The sequence below is a fragment of the Drosophila mauritiana genome, chromosome 2L (assembly GCF_004382145.1).
Source record: "Drosophila mauritiana strain mau12 chromosome 2L, ASM438214v1, whole genome shotgun sequence".
In the NCBI taxonomy this organism is placed as follows: domain Eukaryota; kingdom Metazoa; phylum Arthropoda; class Insecta; order Diptera; family Drosophilidae; genus Drosophila; species Drosophila mauritiana.
The window spans coordinates 8176404-8196212 of record NC_046667.1 but is presented as its reverse complement, the minus strand read 5'-3'; the positions used below and the strand labels follow the sequence as shown (position 1 = coordinate 8196212).

General features: G+C 40.8%; 5 protein-coding genes across 7 annotated transcripts; 2 read left to right on the top strand and 3 right to left on the bottom strand.

Moving 5' to 3' along the window:
- Positions 1–96: 96 nt before the first annotated feature.
- Positions 97–923, bottom strand: LOC117139655 (COP9 signalosome complex subunit 8). The gene is made up of 4 exons (XM_033302158.1): positions 800–923; positions 675–739; positions 451–626; positions 97–391 (listed from the first exon to the last, which is right to left on the bottom strand). Exons 1-4 carry the CDS (start codon positions 854–856, stop codon positions 141–143), a joined length of 549 nt encoding a protein of 182 aa, XP_033158049.1. The 5' UTR covers positions 857–923; the 3' UTR covers positions 97–140.
- A 206-nt stretch (positions 924–1129) lies between these two features.
- On the top strand, positions 1130–2083 carry LOC117139720 (40S ribosomal protein S13). Its single transcript, XM_033302290.1, has 3 exons — positions 1130–1238; positions 1464–1591; positions 1654–2083. Exons 1-3 carry the CDS (start codon positions 1216–1218, stop codon positions 1956–1958), a joined length of 456 nt encoding a protein of 151 aa, XP_033158181.1. The 5' UTR covers positions 1130–1215; the 3' UTR covers positions 1959–2083.
- A 1264-nt stretch (positions 2084–3347) lies between these two features.
- On the top strand, positions 3348–10118 carry LOC117140141 (probable multidrug resistance-associated protein lethal(2)03659). 2 transcript variants are annotated; one of them, XM_033302912.1, is made up of 10 exons: positions 3348–3511; positions 4608–4705; positions 4776–4861; positions 5288–5596; positions 5968–6176; positions 6242–7869; positions 7931–8454; positions 8517–8782; positions 8842–9771; positions 9842–10118. In XM_033302912.1, exons 2-10 carry the CDS (start codon positions 4629–4631, stop codon positions 9878–9880), a joined length of 4068 nt encoding a protein of 1355 aa, XP_033158803.1. In that variant the 5' UTR covers positions 3348–3511; positions 4608–4628; the 3' UTR covers positions 9881–10118. The 2 variants fall into 2 exon arrangements, with proteins under 2 accessions (XP_033158803.1, XP_033158811.1); XM_033302920.1 differs by having other exon boundaries at positions 4593–4705.
- A 561-nt stretch (positions 10119–10679) lies between these two features.
- Positions 10680–13366, bottom strand: LOC117150665 (osteocalcin 2). Of its 2 annotated transcripts, XM_033317662.1 has the most exons (5): positions 13196–13366; positions 12080–12252; positions 11796–12012; positions 11049–11519; positions 10680–10975 (listed from the first exon to the last, which is right to left on the bottom strand). In XM_033317662.1, exons 1-5 carry the CDS (start codon positions 13257–13259, stop codon positions 10776–10778), a joined length of 1125 nt encoding a protein of 374 aa, XP_033173553.1. In that variant the 5' UTR covers positions 13260–13366; the 3' UTR covers positions 10680–10775. The 2 variants fall into 2 exon arrangements, with proteins under 2 accessions (XP_033173553.1, XP_033173552.1); XM_033317661.1 differs by having other exon boundaries at positions 11049–12012.
- A 2129-nt stretch (positions 13367–15495) lies between these two features.
- Positions 15496–18970, bottom strand: LOC117150630 (flocculation protein FLO11). The gene is made up of 3 exons (XM_033317599.1): positions 18742–18970; positions 15976–16518; positions 15496–15844 (listed from the first exon to the last, which is right to left on the bottom strand). Exons 1-3 carry the CDS (start codon positions 18800–18802, stop codon positions 15633–15635), a joined length of 816 nt encoding a protein of 271 aa, XP_033173490.1. The 5' UTR covers positions 18803–18970; the 3' UTR covers positions 15496–15632.
- Positions 18971–19809: the final 839 nt, after the last annotated feature.

Sequence of the window (19809 nt, the reverse complement as noted above, 5' to 3'; positions counted from 1 at the left end):
AATGGCGCGAATTCGGCAATTTAGCTTACATTATTAAATATGTATAATAACGATATTAATCGAGTTGTTTTTAGATTAACTCAGGCTGTGTGACCATAACTTTCCTTCCAATTTATACAAAAATTGAAATTTATTGAGGCTTAATTCTCTAGGAAGGTTACAAACTCGGTCAACTTAAGCAACTGGTCATCGTTTCCACGAGTTGGTGGTGCTTCCTGAACCTTGGGCTTCAGGATCACCCGGTCACCGTCCAGTTCCTCAGTCCAATTTAAGGCCGCACAGACGCGTTTCAATTCGTCCTCCGACATTAGTGACAATTCCAGTAGATTGTGCTGGTAAATGGACACATAAGCGCTGCCCATTAGTTTGAACAGCTCTTCGCGTTGCTTATCTAAGTAGATACATTGTGAGTTTTATAACCAGTTAGTAAGCTTTTAGGTATAGCCATACTTAGAAGATCCTCCACAGGTGACTTTACTCTTTCCGACCACTCATACTTGATGTGTTTGAAGAAATCGGCATAGTTATTGTTCTGCAGGGCAATATTGAGCAGGTTCAGTTGGATCAGTTCCTTGTCATCCTTTAGGTTAGCTGGAACTCTCATCCACAACAACTTGGCATCGGCCCTATAGCACACGATTAAAATATATATTTCTTTTGTATCAATCACTTACAGTTTGTTTTGATAGAGATAAATAGCAAGTAATTGCTGGTAGACTTCAGCTCCTAATTCGACTTGCTGTGAAAGTATGGGTTTCAAGAATTCCATCTGTAGTGAATATATTAAACAATCACTCACCTCGAATTCCTCGTTCTCAAGCCGTTCCACTACTTCACTATATTTATTTAAATGCATTTTATTGGTAAATTTTTGGTCGGGAAACAATAATGTGACCGTTTAGCGTGCTGCAAGAAATAAAACCTTCCCAAAGCACTCCTGTTCTTGTGTAGAGTTTAGCTAACAATAGTATACAAATATCGATAGCTGAATAATAACATTTAAGCAATATAGCTTTCTATTACACATTAATAAGTCCATTAATAGACACTTAAATTAAAGTTTTGAATATCACAACATATTGTAAGCGCATTCAAAAAAATATCGTTAAGCATCCCATTATCGATAGCTGCTTTGACAGGTCTCCACAATCGTAGAGCTGTCAACGTGCCAAAAGTCTCCACCTTCTTTTCGGTGTAAAAAACTAGACTATCAAGATGGGTCGTATGCACGCTCCTGGGTAAAAATGCAATTTTTCATTGTTTTCCATGCATGTGGGCCAATCTGAATGCATGCAAAATGTGTCTGCCGTGCGGGTCGAACGAATGAATGTGTTAAATGCGTTTCCCCGATGGTTTTAGTGGGTTAATTATCGATCGCAATGGCAAGCACATGGTGCAGACGTATTCGCGTTTGACAAGAGCCGCCATAAACGCGCACTAACAATTGTGTATTTCGTTCGCAGCAAGGGTATTTCCCAATCAGCCCTCCCCTACAGACGCACTGTCCCATCCTGGCTGAAATTGAACGCCGAGGATGTCAAGGACCAGATCAAGAAGCTGGGCAAGAAGGGTCTGACTCCCTCCAAAATCGGTGAGTACTTTCGAGTATGTTGTTGTTTGAGGTTATGTTTATCCGGAATCCGGTTTTTACAGGCATCATCCTGCGTGACTCGCACGGAGTTGCCCAGGTGCGTTTCGTCAACGGAAACAAGATCCTGCGCATCATGAAGTCGGTGGGTCTGAAGCCCGACATTCCCGAGGATCTGTACCACATGATCAAGAAGGCCGTCGCCATCCGCAAGCACTTGGAGCGCAACCGTAAGGACAAGGACGGCAAGTTCCGTCTGATTCTGGTTGAGTCCAGGATCCACCGCCTGGCCCGCTACTACAAGACCAAGAGCGTCCTGCCCCCCAACTGGAAATACGAGTCGAGCACCGCCTCCGCCTTGGTTGCCTAAGTTCTTGATTCGCTAGTTGGTAGTTTGTTTTCAAGTCTTGCGGGGTCCTACATTTCCATCAATGTACAAGCAATAAACCCAACAAATAAAACTGGAAATCGAAACTATTTTATAGACTAAACAAATGATGTGTGGTTTATTTACTTGAATGATTTCCAAGCTCAAATTTGATACTATTTACCTGTGTTAGCTTTAATTCTAATTCGGCGGCATTCCCAATAATGGAACTTTGAGAAACAGCTTAGAGGATGTGGACTGAAACACAAAATGCTTTTAAATATATGCAGCCAAGTCAGGTCTGTGTCATACCATAATATTTTTAGGAACAACATGATAAATTCATTTTGAAAGTGCGCTTTGGGAATGCTTTTATGTATGTCGTGATCATCGCTTATGCCTTGATTGTTAGAGCTGAACGTATTTTTTTTTAATTCCTGGTGTGTTAAAACTGTATTTCCTAATTAGGGAGGTGTTTTAAATTTCGAAATGGAGATTAGGCTCTATAACTTTAAAAACACCTATCCAAATAACGAAATTGGAATGTTCCACTCTTTAACATTCACTTGTTGCATGGTTTGCAGCAAGAAACTGCAAATCACATTTATACATAAATATATACAAATGCTTGTACATATGTGTCACACCAGGGGGTAGCACACAGTTAACAATTGTACAGTGGTAGTTCTTTAAAGAGAATGGCTAAGGATGTTTGAATCTCTGATGGCCTCTAATCGCGTTAACAACGCCATTATTTTCTTTGCGGAACTGCTTTTTCAGTTTCGAATTCATGGGAGGGGGAGAAGTGGCCAATAATGCCATTGATTAACATTGATATTTTTGTGAAAATCAAACGGTTATCGCGCTTCCGTTATAAATCTTACTGTCAATAATCCTAAGAAGATTTAAATTAAGAATTCACATACTACATACATGTATACATGTATACTACTGTATGCTATAAATTTGTCTAATACCAGCATGCTTGTGTATATATATACATACATACAACTTATATGAAATATTGTTGAGATGGTTTCATGTTATAAAAGCCCGATTGGAGTTGGAGTTTGTCTTGGGATGATGGAAAAAACTACCTAACGATGATGTTATACACAGTGCGTTCTCAGAACAGCGAAATAACTAAGATAACGCATATTAAGTGTTGTATTTGGTAAAATGTTAGATCGATACAGAGTTAATACAGATATCAAATTTCTTTGCCAGTTGCTTAAAACTAATTATTTTTAAACGAAGGGAGCAGTAACTATGGTGGTTCCCGTTAGGCAGACTCTACTGTAGCTCGGGAGCGCCTGGGGTTGGGGGCGAATTTCGTATTTAGAGCCGATAGCCGCCGAAACCGAAACCGCCAGTGTTCAGAATTCAGCATTCAGTAGCCTGCTGCTCTTTCTGGCGCTCGGACCGAAGTTTGTTTTATTATTTACAACGTCTGTATATAGTTTTTGTGTTGCTTTGCCGGGTCTTCTATCGCGATTTTCTCACGTTCACCAGCAACAATAACCATATTGTTGAATGTAAACAATATTGAAACAAAAGTACGTACATAGTACATTGGATTTGCAAGCAATGGCAATTATTTTAATTGTGCGCTCGCCGATTGCTTGGTAATTTGTGTGCCTGAAAAAATCCATGTGATTAGATAATTTACAGAAAAACGAAAAACCATCGATGCGGCCTTTATCTGTGCGCAATTATTGTTTGTTGGCCGATAAGTGTAATGTACATTTGCATTTGTACATTTGTATAAAAGTTTCCCTTTTTTGTGCCACCAACAACGTGGTACGTTTCTCACACCCGCACATAAATATATAGATATTTACATATGTATATACATACTTATATTCCGAATGGGTAAACGGTAAATGCTCGAAGTGCTTATTCTGGGCGGGTGTGAGTAGAACACGGAGAGAGTGAGAAACAGACAATTACAGTAGATCCCAATGGGGAGATATACGCATTACAACATACAACGGTCAACTGTTAAGTTATAGAATGATATAAAAAAGCCGGTAAAACGAAGGTTATTTTTGGAATCTTTAATATGTATGTGCTTATAAATAAGGGATTAGTCTTTCGCCGCCTGATGAAATTGACTGTATTACTCATCCAGAAATCATAAATAAATAAACTTAAACAAAATATCTGTACTGTATTTTAAAAAAGCGACTTTGTAACTTGAGGATGTAAAACATGTGCCCGGTGTAACATGCACTGTTACCAGTTGTTCACTGTACTGCGAAATGGCAAACGCGTGTTTGGTTTTAGGGAACCAAACCCCTCTTCAACATTGCTGATTCCCTGGGCCCGTCGTTACAGCAAGCCCTATTATGACGAACTACAAACTCATGAGCAGTGAGTGACACATTCGCCAACCGCCCCTGTCACCCAAACCCATGGGTTTTCCACTAAAAAATAAATAGTACGTCGACTTTCTTGGAGTCGTCAAGCCAACGTCAATACGTAGCGTTGATAAATGAAACGGCAATGTTTGTTTGATTAAGATGTGCCGTGTTTGTGCTCATATCGACTTTTGTTCTAGAACCACTCAGCAGAATTACATATTTCCCTTATCCAATACAGCTCAGTTGATTATTTATCTATTACGCTGCTTAACAGCCTTTTTTATTTCAGTTTCTTTAAAGGCAGTACAACATGCAGTCGCTGAAAACGGCAGATTTGCCGGAAAATCCCCGGGAACATTGCAATTTTGTTTCGGCAGCATGTTTCTGGTGAGCATAGTAACTAACATTTAATTTAAACATTTTAATGGCCTTAATTTTTTTTTACCAATATACGTAGGTACACCATGCCGACTTTTATCAAAGGTCGGAAACGCACATTGGATACCAAGGATCTTTACAGAGCCTTAAAAGAGCACAAATCTGGTATGGTGAAATTGTGATTATGATTCACCAAATGGTGAATTGCGAAATTCTAAATCGATTTGAGCATAAATACATCAATGGAGACGTTTTATTATCTTTGCAAGTCTTAGTTGTGCATGAAAGACCGTAGATAATGAAGTGATCACTCCACACGTCTTTACTTCAAGCAGACTTATATTTTCCGAACGCACTGTATGTAGTTATCATGGGAACAATTCATTTTACTGATCGATGCACGTACATTGTACATAGTATGTTCGTTGACCGGCTTAATTGATTTGCTTTATGTCTTCAATTGTTTCCATGATTTTGTTTCTTTTTCACCAATTGATAACTGTGTCTCTGGGTAATTGTTGTTTTCGTAATCCGAATTTATTGAGTCTCTTATCTGTGATTAAATTGTGTTAATTTGTGCAATTTTTCCAGAGACTCTGGGGAACAAATTGTGCGCTTCCTGGGAATTGGAACTTGAGAAGACCAAAGGAAAGCCCAATTTGTTAAGAGCCCTTCTGCGAGTTTTTGGCTGGTACTTCGCACTGCTTGGCCTGGTGCTTTTCCTGCTGGAATTGGGTCTTCGAACGCTTCAGCCAATCTTCTTGCTGAAACTCATCGCCTACTACACACACGGCTCGGAATCGATTGAGTCGGCCTATTACTATGCAGCTGGAGTGATCCTGTGCAGTGCCCTCAATGTCATCATAATGCATCCGTATATGCTGGGCACAATGCATGTGGGTGAGTCAAGAGTTTCACTTTTAACAAGTCATTTTATTTTGTACATATGAAATGTATATTCTTAAAAGCTAATAAGCTACATAATAATTTATGCCGGGCCAACGTTTTAAACTATTGTTAAATGTCTTAATTACTCTATTTGGTAAATCCCCTAATTCGTTTTAAACGATGTCGGCATAGATAAAAAAGTGACAACAAATTAGCAATCTAGATTTAATTAGATAATCTGACTGCCACTTAGTGTCTGGTTGTTAAATAAGAAATAAAAATATAGTTTGAAGCTTTATTTGCGATAATAAGGGCTGTAATCATTTAATTTTTTAAACTATTTTCCATCAAAGGTTCTTAAACAAATGCTGATATTTTCGCAGGACTCAAGATGCGCGTTGGTATGTGCAGCATGATCTACCGCAAGGCGCTACGGCTGAGTAAGTCGGCACTGGGAGACACCACAGCTGGACATGTGGTGAACCTTATGTCGAACGACGTGGGACGTCTCGATCTGGCTACCATATTCGTACATTACTTGTGGGTGGGACCGCTGGAGACCCTCTTTATCACATACCTGATGTACCGTGAGGTGAACAAGGCGATAATCTTTTGAACCCAAAATATCACGATTGACAAACCCAAATAATTTTACAGATTGGAATCGCTGCTGTGTTTGGTGTGGCCTTCATGTTGCTTTTCATCCCCCTGCAGGCGTATCTGGGAAAGAGAACATCGGTGTTGCGACTCCGAACCGCCTTACGCACAGACGAAAGGGTACGGATGATGAACGAAATAATCTCGGGCATTCAGGTGATCAAAATGTACGCATGGGAACTGCCATTCGAATATATGGTGGCCTTCGCACGTAAGAAGGAGATAAATGCTATCCGCCATGTGTCCTACATCCGTGGAATTCTGCTCTCCTTCATCATCTTTCTGACGCGTGTCTCAATTTTCCTAAGTCTGGTGGGATATGTGCTGCTCGGGACGTTCCTAACCCCGGAAGTGGCGTTCTTGATCACAGCCTACTACAATATCCTGCGTACCACTATGACGGTGTTCTTTCCACAGGGCATCTCCCAAATGGCGGAGACCCTGGTGTCCATTAAGCGTGTCCAGAAGTATATGCAGTCCGACGAGACGAATGTGATGGATATGAGTGTGGATCTTACTGAGGATTTCCAAGGCAGCAATCAGGAAACGGTTCATGCCGATGTAGATGATGAGCGCGACGAAGCTGAGGATAAGCTTTTAGGTCCAGCAATTGCCACTATTAATGAGAACGCCAAGTTGTCGGAGGCGGGAATCTCTATAAGCGGACTTATGGCCAAATGGGATGTTAACTCCCCCGATTACTCGCTTAATGGTGTAAACCTTCGTGTTCAGCCTGGAACCATGCTGGGTATTGTCGGACGCACTGGATCCGGTAAATCCAGTCTCATCCAAGCCATCCTTGGTGAACTGCCCGCAGAGTCTGGCGAGATAAAGGTTAATGGCTCCATGTCGTATGCTTCGCAAGAACCGTGGCTCTTTTCCGGCACTGTGCGGCAAAATATTCTCTTTGGCCAGCCTATGGATCGTCGTCGATACGCTAAGGTGGTAAAGAAGTGTGCCCTGGAGCGAGATTTCGAGCTGCTCCCGTTCAAGGATAAAACGATAGTTGGAGAACGTGGAGCTTCTTTGTCCGGTGGCCAAAAGGCGAGAATCAGTTTGGCCAGAGCTGTTTACCGGGAGACCTCCATTTACCTGCTGGATGATCCACTGAGTGCCGTGGACACCCATGTGGCCCGCCATCTCTTCGAGCAGTGCATGCGTGGCTATCTACGCGAGCGAATTGTTATATTGGCCACTCATCAGCTCCAGTTCTTGCAGCACGCCGATCAGATTGTCATCATGGATAAGGGTCGTGTAAGCGCCGTGGGCACCTACGAGTCTCTACGCGAATCCGGATTGGACTTCGCCACCATGCTAGCCGATCCAGAGCGCGATGAGCAATCAGAGGAGCGATCACGTTCGCGATCGGGCAGCTACACCCACAGCCATTCGGACCAGCGACGCAACAGCGAGCAATCCCTGCTTTCCATGGCAGATTCGTGCATGGATGACCTCGAGGCGGAGCAAGCTAACAACCAGGAACGTCAGGAGGCTGGTCAAATCGGCCTGCGATTGTACAGCAAATACTTCAAAGCGGGAGGCGGTTTCTTCGCTTTCTTCGTGATGATGGGCTTCTGTGTGCTCTCTCAAGGACTGGCCTCCCTGGGTGACTATTTTCTCTCATATTGGTAAGGATTTGCATCGTGATTTCTTCTGTAAATATATAATATATATATTTTTACATTTTAGGGTTACCAAAAAGGGAAATGTGGCTTACCGCGCAGATAATAATGACACAACTCGCTCTGAGGAACTCGAACCGCGTCTGTCGACATGGCTGCGTGATATAGGATTGTCCGTGGATGCTGAAATGCTGGATACTTATATATTCACGGTGATCACAGTACTGACCATCCTGGTGACCGTGGCTCGCTCGTTTTTATTCTTTAATTTGGCCATGAAAGCCTCAATTCGTCTGCACAATTCCATGTTCCGCGGCATCACCCGAGCTGCTATGTATTTCTTCAATACGAATCCATCTGGGCGCATTCTAAACCGTTTCTCAAAGGATATGGGACAAGTTGACGAGATACTGCCTGCCGTGATGATGGACGTCATCCAGATTTTCCTTGCGCTTGCTGGCATTGTGATCGTCATAGCCGTTGTCAATCCGCTGTTCCTTATACCAACCGTAGTACTGGGGATTATTTTTTATCAACTGCGCACTTTTTATCTAAAGACATCAAGGGATGTAAAGCGCATGGAAGCTATTAGTAAGTCCCGATTATGAAAATACCTTTCACATGTATTTCATGTTTTTTTTTTTTTCGAATAGCTCGATCTCCAGTATACTCGCATTTAGCTGCCTCGTTGACCGGTCTGTCCACCATTCGTGCCTTTGGAGCCCAACGTGTTCTGGAGGCGGAATTCGACAATTACCAGGATATGCATAGCTCCGCATTTTATATGTTCATTAGCACCTCGCGAGCCTTCGGATATTGGCTTGACTGTTTCTGTGTGATTTACATAGCCATCATTACTCTCAGCTTCTTCATCTTTCCTCCTGCGAATGGAGGCGATGTCGGTCTGGCCATTACGCAGGTAAGCAAGGACGGATTAGTATTTGATTGTTGAACTCATTTAATCTTTGTGTCCTACAGGCCATGGGAATGACCGGCATGGTTCAGTGGGGAATGCGTCAGTCCGCCGAGCTGGAGAATACGATGACAGCTGTGGAGCGTGTGGTTGAGTACGAGGACATTGAACCGGAAGGAGCGTTGGAAGCTCCGGCCGATAAGAAGCCACCAAAGTCCTGGCCAGAGAAGGGAAAAATCGTTTTCGACGAGCTAAGCTTGCGCTATACGCCGGATCCAAAGTCGGAGAATGTGCTCAAGTCACTCAGTTTCGTAATAAAACCTAAAGAGAAAGTAGGCATCGTGGGACGCACTGGAGCGGGAAAGTCTTCGCTGATTAATGCACTGTTCCGACTTTCCTACAACGATGGATCCGTGCTCATAGACAAGAGGGATACCAGTGAGATGGGTTTGCATGACCTGCGCAGCAAAATCTCGATCATACCGCAGGAACCCGTGCTGTTTTCCGGCACTATGCGATATAACTTGGATCCTTTCGACGAGTATAGCGATGAGAAGCTGTGGCGCTCCCTGGAGGAGGTTAAGCTAAAGGAGGTGGTGGCTGATCTTCCCAGTGGCTTGCAGAGCAAAATCACCGAGGGCGGAACCAACTTCAGCGTTGGCCAGCGCCAGTTGGTCTGCTTAGCGCGGGCTATACTGAGAGAGAATCGGATCTTGGTGATGGACGAGGCCACGGCCAATGTGGATCCCCAGACAGATGGCCTCATCCAAACCACCATACGCAACAAGTTCAAGGAGTGCACTGTGCTGACGATAGCCCACCGTTTGCACACCATCATGGACTCGGACAAAGTCTTGGTGATGGACGCTGGACGAGCGGTGGAGTTCGGAACGCCCTATGAACTGCTAACGCTGGCGGATTCTAAGGTGTTCCACGGTATGGTGAAGCAGACGGGTCACGCCACCTATGAGAGTCTGCTGAAAATCGCACAAAAGGTTCGTTTTAATTTGTTCGTTTAGCACACGAAAAACAAATAATGTTAATTACTTTACAAATTGATTACAGGCATTCGAAAACAGCCAGAATCACAGTCTTTCCTCGTGAGAATCAGCTATCATGTGTTTGTCACCGAATCTTTAGCTGGCTAATCATAGTTTAAGTAATCATAATGTTTTTGAATGTGTTATTTTGTGTGAATGTAAATATGTTTGTCCGTGTGTGTGCTTTAAATACTTTATATATGTAACTTAAAAACTGTATAGGAAACCTTTCTTTAATCTACTATCTGTATTTATTAAACATTCACTAAGAGCAAAGAAGTGCCTTTAAAAATAAATGAAATGATTTCTCTGTTGCTAAACTAAAACCATTCATGTAGTTCTATTGTTATACGTTATATGGATAACAATTCCATAACGTAGGCAACGTAAGAAGTGAAGCGTTACACTTCTTACGTTGCCTACGTTATGGAATTGTTATACCAGTTACTCATACTCAGTAACTATAGTGCTCTCTCTTTTTTTATTTAGTTAAGTGTAAAACCATATTCGTCACATAAGTTTAAGGCGTGTAAGGATTTTTTGTCATTGCTAAGAGGAGATTTTGTTTAATGAGGTATACTATCAATTCATAGTTTTTGAATAGACAGTGTAATTGGATAAAGTCACATATACTAAATTTTGCAAGCTTCGACTTATATTCCTTTCAAGAATCTGTACCTTAGATGTTAGATAAGAAGCTAAGGTTCTTTCCTGCTCACGAAAATAATATAGTTTAATATTTTAAGTCATTTTCATTTCATTAAAGACAGCTGTTTGGGGATTAATCCATCAATCAATTAGATTGGAACAAAATAAGCTCTATGATAAAGCATTATGAAAAAAGCCTCGAGTGCCAAAGTATGTAAATTGATACAAGGTAAGCGTTTATTATTTAATAATGAATTCAAATTACTAACAAATATATATGTACATAATTCATAGTATTCTCCGGCTATCTCTTAAAGCACGTTTTTAAGTCCCATCGCCAAGAGAAGAATCATGGCGCCAAGTGAAACCTTCAGGCTAGTGCTTCCATTGCACCGATTCGTCAAGCAGATATCGCACTGATCGGCAGAGTCTTCTGTTATGTCAAGCTCCTTTCGAACAGCCATGCAGCCGGATTCTTCTTCGGGAACCTTAACACAACCACGGTTTAACACTGGTCAAAAGAGAAACATTTAAATTTAATATCTTGTATAACAATCGAGTTCCAAATAACGCCGTGTGCTCACCTCCGTCCTTGTAGATGCTGTAACAGGCCGCAATCTTGTAATTTGTTGGGGGAGAAGGTGAAGTGCTTATGGGCGGCGAAGAAGTTGTTGAAGTGGTGGAAGATTCGGACGACGACGAATCTGTGGCGGTTGAACCTCCATTTGTGGTGGAGGAAACAGTCGAAGATTCGGAAGTTGAAGAATCTGTAGTGGAGGAATCCAAAGAGCTGCTGCTAGAATCTTCATTTGTAGTCGAGGAATCAGTCGACGAATCGGTTGTAGAATCGGAGGTTGAAGAATCTGTTGTGGAGGAACCCAAAGAACTGCTGCTGGAATCTTCATTTGTGGTGGAGGAAGCAGTCGTTGAGTCTGTTGTAGAATCGGAGGTTGAAGAATCAGACGTGGAAGAGCCCAAAGAGCTGGTGCTAGAATCTCCATTCGTGGTGGAGGAAGCAGTCGACGAATCTGTTGTAGAATCGGAGGTTGAAGAATCTGTCGTGGAAGAACCCAAAGAACTGGTGCTAGAATCTCCATTCGTGGTGGAGGAAGCAGTCGACGAATCCGTTGTAGAATCGGAGGTTGAAGAATCTGTCGTGGAAGAACCCAAAGAACTGGTGCTAGAATCTCCATTCGTGGTGGAGGAAGCGGCCGATGAATCGGAGGTTGAAGAATCTGACGTGGAAGAAGCCAAAGAACTGGTGCTAGAATCTCCATTCGTGGTGGAGGAAGCAGTCGAAGAATCTGTTGTAGAATCGGAGGTTGAAGAATCTGTCGTGGAAGAACCCAAAGAGCTGGTGCTAGAATCTCCATTCGTGGTGGAGGAAGCGGTCGATGAATCGGAGGTTGAAGAATCTGACGTGGAAGAAGCCAAAGAACTGGTGCTAGAATCTCCATTTGTGGTGGATAAGGCTGTTGAAGAATCTGTTGTAGAAGCTGAAGCAGTTGTTGAAGAATCCTCAATTGTAGTTGATCCCGTTGTGGAGTCCTGTGCAGGTGTAAAGCGTGGATATATTAATACAATAAGGATTGGGATACATCAAAATACAACGTACGTCGTCTGCAGCTCGTGGCATCACGGAAAGAAGAGACCGCTTGAACGGATTGAAGGCGGTCATCGTATCCAAGCCAAAAGCGGCAGAGACATCATCTAGAGTGCAAGTAACCGTCGGAACCGTTTCCACATGGCACTCGCTTCCAACGCAACTGTAGCATTCCAGGGCATTCGCTGAAAAAAGTGAGTGGGTAAGAGGTGAATCAGTAGAATGGAGAGGAGTGGGCAGGTTGCCCGAAGGCCGAACGAGATAAAATTCGTCGCTCAAGAGCGGGCAATAACTCTGATTGATAAATCAAATACTAAGATAACATCGAAACGATTGCCACACCAAGCAAATCTGGCTACTTTCTACGCTCGCATTGTGCTTCTTTTTAGGTTATTGTACTTTAATTTTCCTTTATCAGATAACCTTTTCACTCGATGGGCCCATTTTAATCTGGAGCACGGTCGATATATATATGTACAACGAGAATTGTTTATACACATATTCCTTGTGTTACCAACTCATTAAAATTGGTCAATATACGCAGGTGAAGTTGTTATCTTTGAACTTATGAATCAAGAAAATTACATGGAGAGCCCAACATTTCGTAATATTCAATATTAGAAGTGCAGATTAAATAGCCATCAGTTTTAATCATATTTTCTATAGCCATTTTACTACGAATATAAGTAATAGTAAAATACATATATTTTTAAGTTTTCACACTAAATCAAAATTTTAAAAGGAAAAGTAGTAGGAACTTTAGTTAGTTCATCAAAATGTTCAATTTATATGACCTAATATAGGATATTTGTATTTTTCGAATTATTCTTATATTTCTTTTAAAATATTTAAGATAATTTTCCGAGGTTAAAAGCTTTTTGCGGCAACAAAACTAATTTCAATAATGGAACTGTCCATGGCACTATTTTCGACTGGAATTTCTGTGAACACGGCAGATAAGATGTCCCGGATGTTTAAGTTTTTTTCTTGTTTTTTCGAACTAAGTTCATAAGTTTTCGGTAAATTCCATTTGTCGTCCGTCAATCAATTATTTATTAAGCTCTGCATTACTCAATCAATTGTCTTGGCGTGTGTTGCACTTTTAGATAATTGTATTAAATGTCCAACCTGGCCAAAGAGTTGAGCTAGCACAGATTGCCATCAGCAAAAGGTTGACTGTGATCACACGCATGTTTCCTTGTTCTTCCTTTTGACCGAAAGGATATTAGTCGAGTTGAATATTATCGGCGAGAATCGGAGCGAATAAAGGATGGGAATCGCACTGCACGACGGTTGAAAGGGAACTACCAATTAAATATAATGTTAACCTGGCTTTTCTGGCGTTTTTATCATTTTCAGTCACTGATAAGCGTCGCGGCAGCGAAATGAAGGCAGAGCGCTCGCTTTGTTTAGGCCAACCCACGGTGTGGCAATAAAAGTTAATGGTCAGACAATCGTTGCCGATAAGGAGTTTTAGGGTCCTCGGGGAAATACTGGGCATTCACTTCCTCAGGATGTGTGATAATATTCAGCGTTTTGGCTCTTTGTGAAAGTCCGCAACTGCTTTATTGGTCAATCGATCTACGATTTTCTGTTAATTTTTCAAGTGGCATTGAGCCACCAATTAGCTAAAGTTTCCTGGAATCTTAAGCTGATACAATATTTCCAGCTGGCCACATTTAGTCACAATATTTGGGCAAAAAAAATTCACTAACTTGGGCAACGTGATGGCTTGGCCGGGAAATCTTATCTATGAAAATTTCTAATCAGTCGGATACAATTCTAATTAGCTCAATAAGTCTAAGACATTTCTCGGCTTTATGATATCTTTCGTTAGTAATATGCCCAAATGCTTAAACAAATATGTATGTATATGAACTTGGAAGATATAGGCACTTGAAAAAATAGAGCTCTGATTGCAAACAGCAACATTTAAATTACAATATATATATTGCTTTCTATTTACTATGATAAATAGTATATTAATATATACTTTTTCCGAAAAATACATTTAATAAAATTTACGCTGATTTTAAATACACTTTTTTTTGAGTGTAAAGCAATAAGTATTTGTACTTTCTGTTGGCCGTTCACGTTGCCAAAATAATATCGATAAATAATCTTGCAATATCAGTGCAGCCAAATGCCATTTAATTCATTTATTTAGTATGATTCATTGCTTTCTAGCGTGGTTAAATAAACAGTATTATGTACATTTATTTATTATGATTCATACATTTTTGGACAGCCGCCTAATAGATGAGCACCGAAATCATGGTTTCTTTTTCCACTTTGTTTGGACATTGGAACTTCAAAAACATTTGTTTAGCTTGTGAACTACGTAGAAATTACTTAAAAAATGATTTATTGATTTTCCTTCAATTACACCTGATAAGTTAGTCTAATCTAAACAATAATGTGGGCATGCAGGTCATAATCTAATTCTGAAAGGAGTCGTCAAGTCTAAATGGATTGCTAATTTTTATCAATTTGTAAAACGTGCAGGTCAGTTTTAAAATTGCTATAATTGGTTAAACTTCGAGATAAGCCGATTAGATACTTTTTTTCGAAAAACTTTAAGTAGCAATAGTTGAGGGAACGTCGGTAAATGTTTTGGTTGAGCATTCCACGCACTTTATAGTGGTATTTATTTGGCGCTATAAAATCATTTTATTGATAAGCGCGTGCTCGCATATTTATTGCGTTTAGTGTTTCCCGAAGTCCCAAAAATTATTTAATGAAATCTTATCTAATCAATGATAAGCCATTGTTATTGTGTGTTTGATTTCCTTGTTGATTTTGTCTTTGGGCTTGTCTTGAGCAAATTTGTTTAGCATAAATGGCCTAAAAGTATGCCACCGCCTCGTTTTTTAGCATACTATGTTTGCTCAGTAAATGAAATCGTACCACTAGGCGTATACGTGACATTGGCATTGGTAAGGTATAGGGAACTCCTTAGAAAGCTACAAACATTTTGTCACCTAACCATAATTTATGATTTCAAATCTCGACATTAAACTGAAGAGTTTAGAGACTTTTAAAGTTGTCTACAAATTATTGCTGCATGGATTGTATATAGCCTTCATTATATTGACAGGATGTGATCGCGCTGTACTTTAAAGCTCCATTTATCTTCCACAATATAAAAGCAGAGCCATAAAAAATTCTTCTAAAGATATTAACCGAAAGTGTTATAAAGTTTAGGATATTTGAGTTTATTATCTGTGTGAGTGAGTGATGTCATGAATCACTTTTTTTTCAAATTACTAATCATTAACAATTACAGACTCTCATTCGAACTCAAATAAAACGAAGGATTTGCTTTCTTGTTTTAATAATTACAATTATTTATTAAGTCGCCTGAAGCGTTACATTTGGTTAGATTAAGTTTGTATACAATTACGATTGTATATATTTCGATTTTAGGGTTTGTGCATATCTTAAAGTTACATTTTCGACTTTTTGAATCACTTAACTATGAGCGCGGACTGATGAGTGTGGGTTCGCCTTAAAGAAACGAGGAATACTAGACTAAAGCACCGGGTAATGGATGATGATCGTGTCCCTAGTTGCGCTGCAGGGCGAATGCCACGATGGCCAGGAGCAGGGTGGCCAGAATGGAGCTGTGGAGCGCCGAGCTGCCGTTGCAGGCGTTCATACTGCACGGATTGCAGTTGGCCAGCTCCGTGTTGTTGTTCTGGATCTTCAGCTGCTCGCAAACACCTTCCATGGTGCTCACCCGGGAGCAACCGCGATCCGTCGACATGGTGCCATTTACTAGAATTCCAGATGAAAGATAAAAAGATTATAATTTCTATTAGATTTCTATGGAATCTACGCAAAAGGATCTATTTAACCATTTTGAATACTATGATCTATCATGATGAATGCCATTCATGCAGACTCACCTGAAACCTGGACGGAATAGCAGTGGTAGGTGTACTCGGTATCGATCACCGCCCTGCGTTGCCTGATGGCCAGCGATGAAATGGGCGTGGTGGTCTCCGCTTCCTCATTCACTGGCACCAAACGGGTGGTGTTCAAGGTCACCGACAGCGCGGACAGATCCTCAGCTGGTGGCGTTGGCACTCCGGTGGTCGTTTGGACGGGTCCGGCGGTTGCGGGCGTGGGTATCGGAGCCTCTGTGCTCTCAGTGCTCTGGGTGCTCTCGGTGGTCGGATCGCTGGTGGTGGTTTCCACTGTCGTCGTCGTGGACTCCGTTGTGGGTGGATCCGTTTGGACACTCGTGATCACAGTGGTTGTTTCCGGTGTTATTGTAGTTTCCTGCGTCGTGGTGGTGCTCGCTTCGGTGGTTGTGGTGGTGGTTACCGTGGAGGCTTCTGTACTGCCGCCAGGATTAAAGAAATCCTCATTGCACGCCAGCAGGGGTGCATCCTTTGGCAGCTGGGCGCAATTATCGCACACATAGCACATGAGATCGGCGCGAATTACTGCAATTTAAAGAAAACATTGCCTTATTAAAACCATTGTTTTTCTGCTTATCAATCAAAGTCATATAAATCGATTTAATTTAGAGTGGTGCCAGGCTTGTTTATGATTTGATATTGTCTTATTCTAAGTTGACCCAAAAAGATATTCTTATGCAAATATGTATATATTTTATGAAGCAGCACACACACCTCTTCAAATATCATCTCAGAATAAATTTTATACATTTTTATGGCGTATAAACAGTGCTAGCCCATTTTTCGCAAACATTTTATTGGACGCCTAGATATCTACATATAACTTAAAAGTGCTCAATTTACAGCTTTGGCAAACAGAAACATTGTGATAAGAGATAAATGATGACAATAAGAATAAAGAACACGTGAGCACCATAAATCAATTTGAATCCAAAGTATTTGCCGTATTATTTGCCCATTCTTTAGTATTACGTTGTATGTGCTTTTCCATAGCCTTTGATCTAGCGCAAGTAGCTGTTTTTTATCTAGTTTTATATGGGCGCCCTTCGCCAGCGAATCGATTCCATTTGCATGTTATCGTCATCGCAGCAAATGGTAAATATTTGCCAGGTGCCAACACAGGTAAATAGAGTAACCTATCGGCGTGGCAACACTGGCGTAATTGCGTTAATTGCCTTATCAGCGGAGTTGGCTACCCTCTCCATAAAACCCAAATATCAGTGGAGTACCAGAAATGAGTCATATGATAATCCGACATGGAAGTTGATCTCTGCTTGACGGGCAGATTCCATATGATATTGATAACAGATATGAGATATCACACAACTCGTGCCGAAAGGGTAAGTTCTTGCAAAGTGAGTAAGTGCAGCAGACTTAAGGCTATTATCATGCCATAATATTTAAAATAAGTTCGTTAAATCGTCACAATCAAATGGTTCAATACATCTCTGCCTGGCCTTTTTTGATTTATTATTGGAAATTTATCATAAATCATTGTGATTGATGGCGAGTTTTGGGGGCCTGAACGCAGGGTCTTAAATTCTCCAGCGGAACGACAACATTGTTGGGGTTTAATGGCACGTGATAAGCGCCACTGTCATTTGAAATTTGCACCTTTGACTCTCTTAAATAATAGCGAGTATTAAAAATTAGTTATTGTTATTATAATTTCCACATAATAAAAAGGTGCAACTCGGTGATTTTTTTGCAATTTTTTCCCTAAACAAGGGTGCAACTGGTGGGGTTATTATTTACTTGGGTAAATCCATAAAATACCCCGTGATGCAAATGCTGTAGTGAAAAGTCATTTAAAATTCTCAAGTCAAAGTTCGTTCTAGACGATTTGCCATTTCTTATACCGTTTAATGAAGAAAACAAACAAGTTTGAAGTGGATTTTGGTATATAGTATACGTTACTCTTCTCGACTCAATAAGAAAAAAAAAAAACAAATGAAATGAAATCATTTGCAATTGCGTCAAAAGATCGTGAAAACGTATTATAAATTCAGGTTTGGTTCGGTTATTTTCTGAGTGGTGCTAATGGCCAGACGAGTTTTTCCATTTCGGGCCGCCTTTTGCGAAATGTGTTAAGTGTAACTATAACATTTTCAATTAGCAGCTGCCAGCCCGTTTCAATGTCAACTAATATTTGTTCGTTATTCACAATTTCCCCGACTGACTTTTCCTTTTCATCTGAGGCATAAATTAGAGAGGGCCGCCCCAATGATAATGCTACTATATATGAATAATGAAATCGAAGGGTGGGAGCTGGCTGCTCGGATGACATTTCCGCATCACACAAAATTGCTGGTTGAATGAAATAAAAAGCAATCTTTGCATTATTTATGACAGTTAAATAATAACAAGTAAATTGAGCGTTTTTAATGTCACTGCTTTATATGCAAGATATTATGGCCAAATGATCGTGATCTTGAATTCTGAATACATTTCGCTGGCTTTTTTGGCAACTGCATACATCTATCTGTAAATGTATCTGTATCTGTATCTGTGCAATAGCAACACTTGAGACACGAGCGTGTATTTATAGCGCAGCTATAAAATCCTCACGATATGTTTATCAGATCGCATGATTCCTTCTGGCGTTATCTGGTATCTGATATCTGATATCAGATATATGCCCATGATTTAGACCGTTTTGGGCGAAATAATGCACATCAAATTTATCACGACACTTTTCACGATATTCTAATAGCCGCAAATACCCAAAATGATTGTTTTTTTTTTTACCTGGCATGGCGATTAGCAACAGCAAAGAGCTGGCCAAAACGATGTGACTTTGGCGGAACATGGTATTTGTTTATTTCGAAATAAATATATTCTAGATATATTTCAAATAATTGTTTAGTGTATAGTATTTATGCTAGTTTAATTGGTCCGTTTGCGTTTGGGTTTTCGCGCTTTTCGTTTATTGAAATTTATTTTATTTTTCTTATCAAGGCGACCGCAGTTTGCGAATTCTGAAATTTAACTGAAAATCTTGTGATTTGTTTGAGACTTTTTATAGAGTTTTATAAGCGGACTGCGCTGCTACTGCGACGTCAGTGGCTTCGATGCGTAAGAGAGCGGCTGTCAGAGCGGGACGGCACGTGGCCGACAGAGCGAGAGGGGGCGACAGATGAAGAGCGTGGCGTAAAGCAAGTTTACCGGTTTTCTTTATTGATAACAAATTAATTTATAATGCATACCAAACGAGCACCAAATTAATTGATCGCCAAGAGAGCCAGCCCCCAGTGCTCTTAACTCCACTCGAGTGGTGGTTCTCTTAAATAGGTAATGCCTGAAACTGGGTTCTTCCGTGATAAATGATGCAAATGCAAATGATTCAGAACTGGGAATTCATTTGACTTTTCAGTACGATTCCTCACACCCTTTTTATTGCACTTTATTTCAGAGCCCCAGATATTTTAATTAAGCAGCTAATTGTTAGTCAGCGTGTGTAATCGTTAATCCCGAGATTAAACCAACTTAATACGCGCTTTAACTTAATATCGCTCGCGCATTTACATAATATTCGTCACTTTTGGATGGTTGTCATGGTTGTCCCATGATTATTATTCAATATCAGAGCACGAAAAGCAAACAGTTTCGAATCAGAAAGAGCCGAGCAATTAACAGAGATTTCTTTGTGGCCCCTATTGGCTCACTCTATTGGCACCTGCGCTATTTTTGCTGGCTTAGAACCTCCGATTCGCAATAGCTTAACGAAATTTTCCAGTCGAGTAAGCCCCAAGGTCGCTTTGGCTCGCAACTTAATTCAATTCGCCTGTTGACCCAGAAAAAAAGGAGCCTAAAGAC

Coding starts and splice junctions, on each gene's coding strand:
- LOC117139655 (XM_033302158.1), bottom strand. CDS start 856: ATGCATTTAAATAAATATAGTGAAGTAGTGGAACGGCTTGAGAACGAG. Junction 627..674: donor TATCTCTATCAAAACAAACT/GTAAGTGATTGA, acceptor CGTGTGCTATAG/GGCCGATGCCAAGTTGTTGT. Junction 392..450: donor ACCTGTGGAGGATCTTCTAA/GTATGGCTATAC, acceptor GTATCTACTTAG/ATAAGCAACGCGAAGAGCTG.
- LOC117139720 (XM_033302290.1), top strand. CDS start 1,216: ATGGGTCGTATGCACGCTCCTGG. Junction 1,239..1,463: donor GGTCGTATGCACGCTCCTGG/GTAAAAATGCAA, acceptor TTTCGTTCGCAG/CAAGGGTATTTCCCAATCAG. Junction 1,592..1,653: donor TCTGACTCCCTCCAAAATCG/GTGAGTACTTTC, acceptor CGGTTTTTACAG/GCATCATCCTGCGTGACTCG.
- LOC117140141 (XM_033302912.1), top strand. CDS start 4,629: ATGCAGTCGCTGAAAACGGCAGATTTGCCGGAAAATCCCCGGGAACAT. Junction 8,455..8,516: donor AAAGCGCATGGAAGCTATTA/GTAAGTCCCGAT, acceptor TTTTTCGAATAG/CTCGATCTCCAGTATACTCG. Junction 9,772..9,841: donor TGCTGAAAATCGCACAAAAG/GTTCGTTTTAAT, acceptor AATTGATTACAG/GCATTCGAAAACAGCCAGAA.
- LOC117150665 (XM_033317661.1), bottom strand. CDS start 13,259: ATGCGTGTGATCACAGTCAACCTTTTGCTGATGGCAATCTGTGCTAGC. Junction 12,253..13,195: donor TAGCTCAACTCTTTGGCCAG/GTTGGACATTTA, acceptor CACTTTTTTCAG/CGAATGCCCTGGAATGCTAC. Junction 10,976..11,048: donor CAGCATCTACAAGGACGGAG/GTGAGCACACGG, acceptor TCTTTTGACCAG/TGTTAAACCGTGGTTGTGTT.
- LOC117150630 (XM_033317599.1), bottom strand. CDS start 18,802: ATGTTCCGCCAAAGTCACATCGTTTTGGCCAGCTCTTTGCTGTTGCTA. Junction 16,519..18,741: donor GTTGCTAATCGCCATGCCAG/GTAAAAAAAAAA, acceptor TTTAAATTGCAG/TAATTCGCGCCGATCTCATG. Junction 15,845..15,975: donor CTATTCCGTCCAGGTTTCAG/GTGAGTCTGCAT, acceptor CTGGAATTCTAG/TAAATGGCACCATGTCGACG.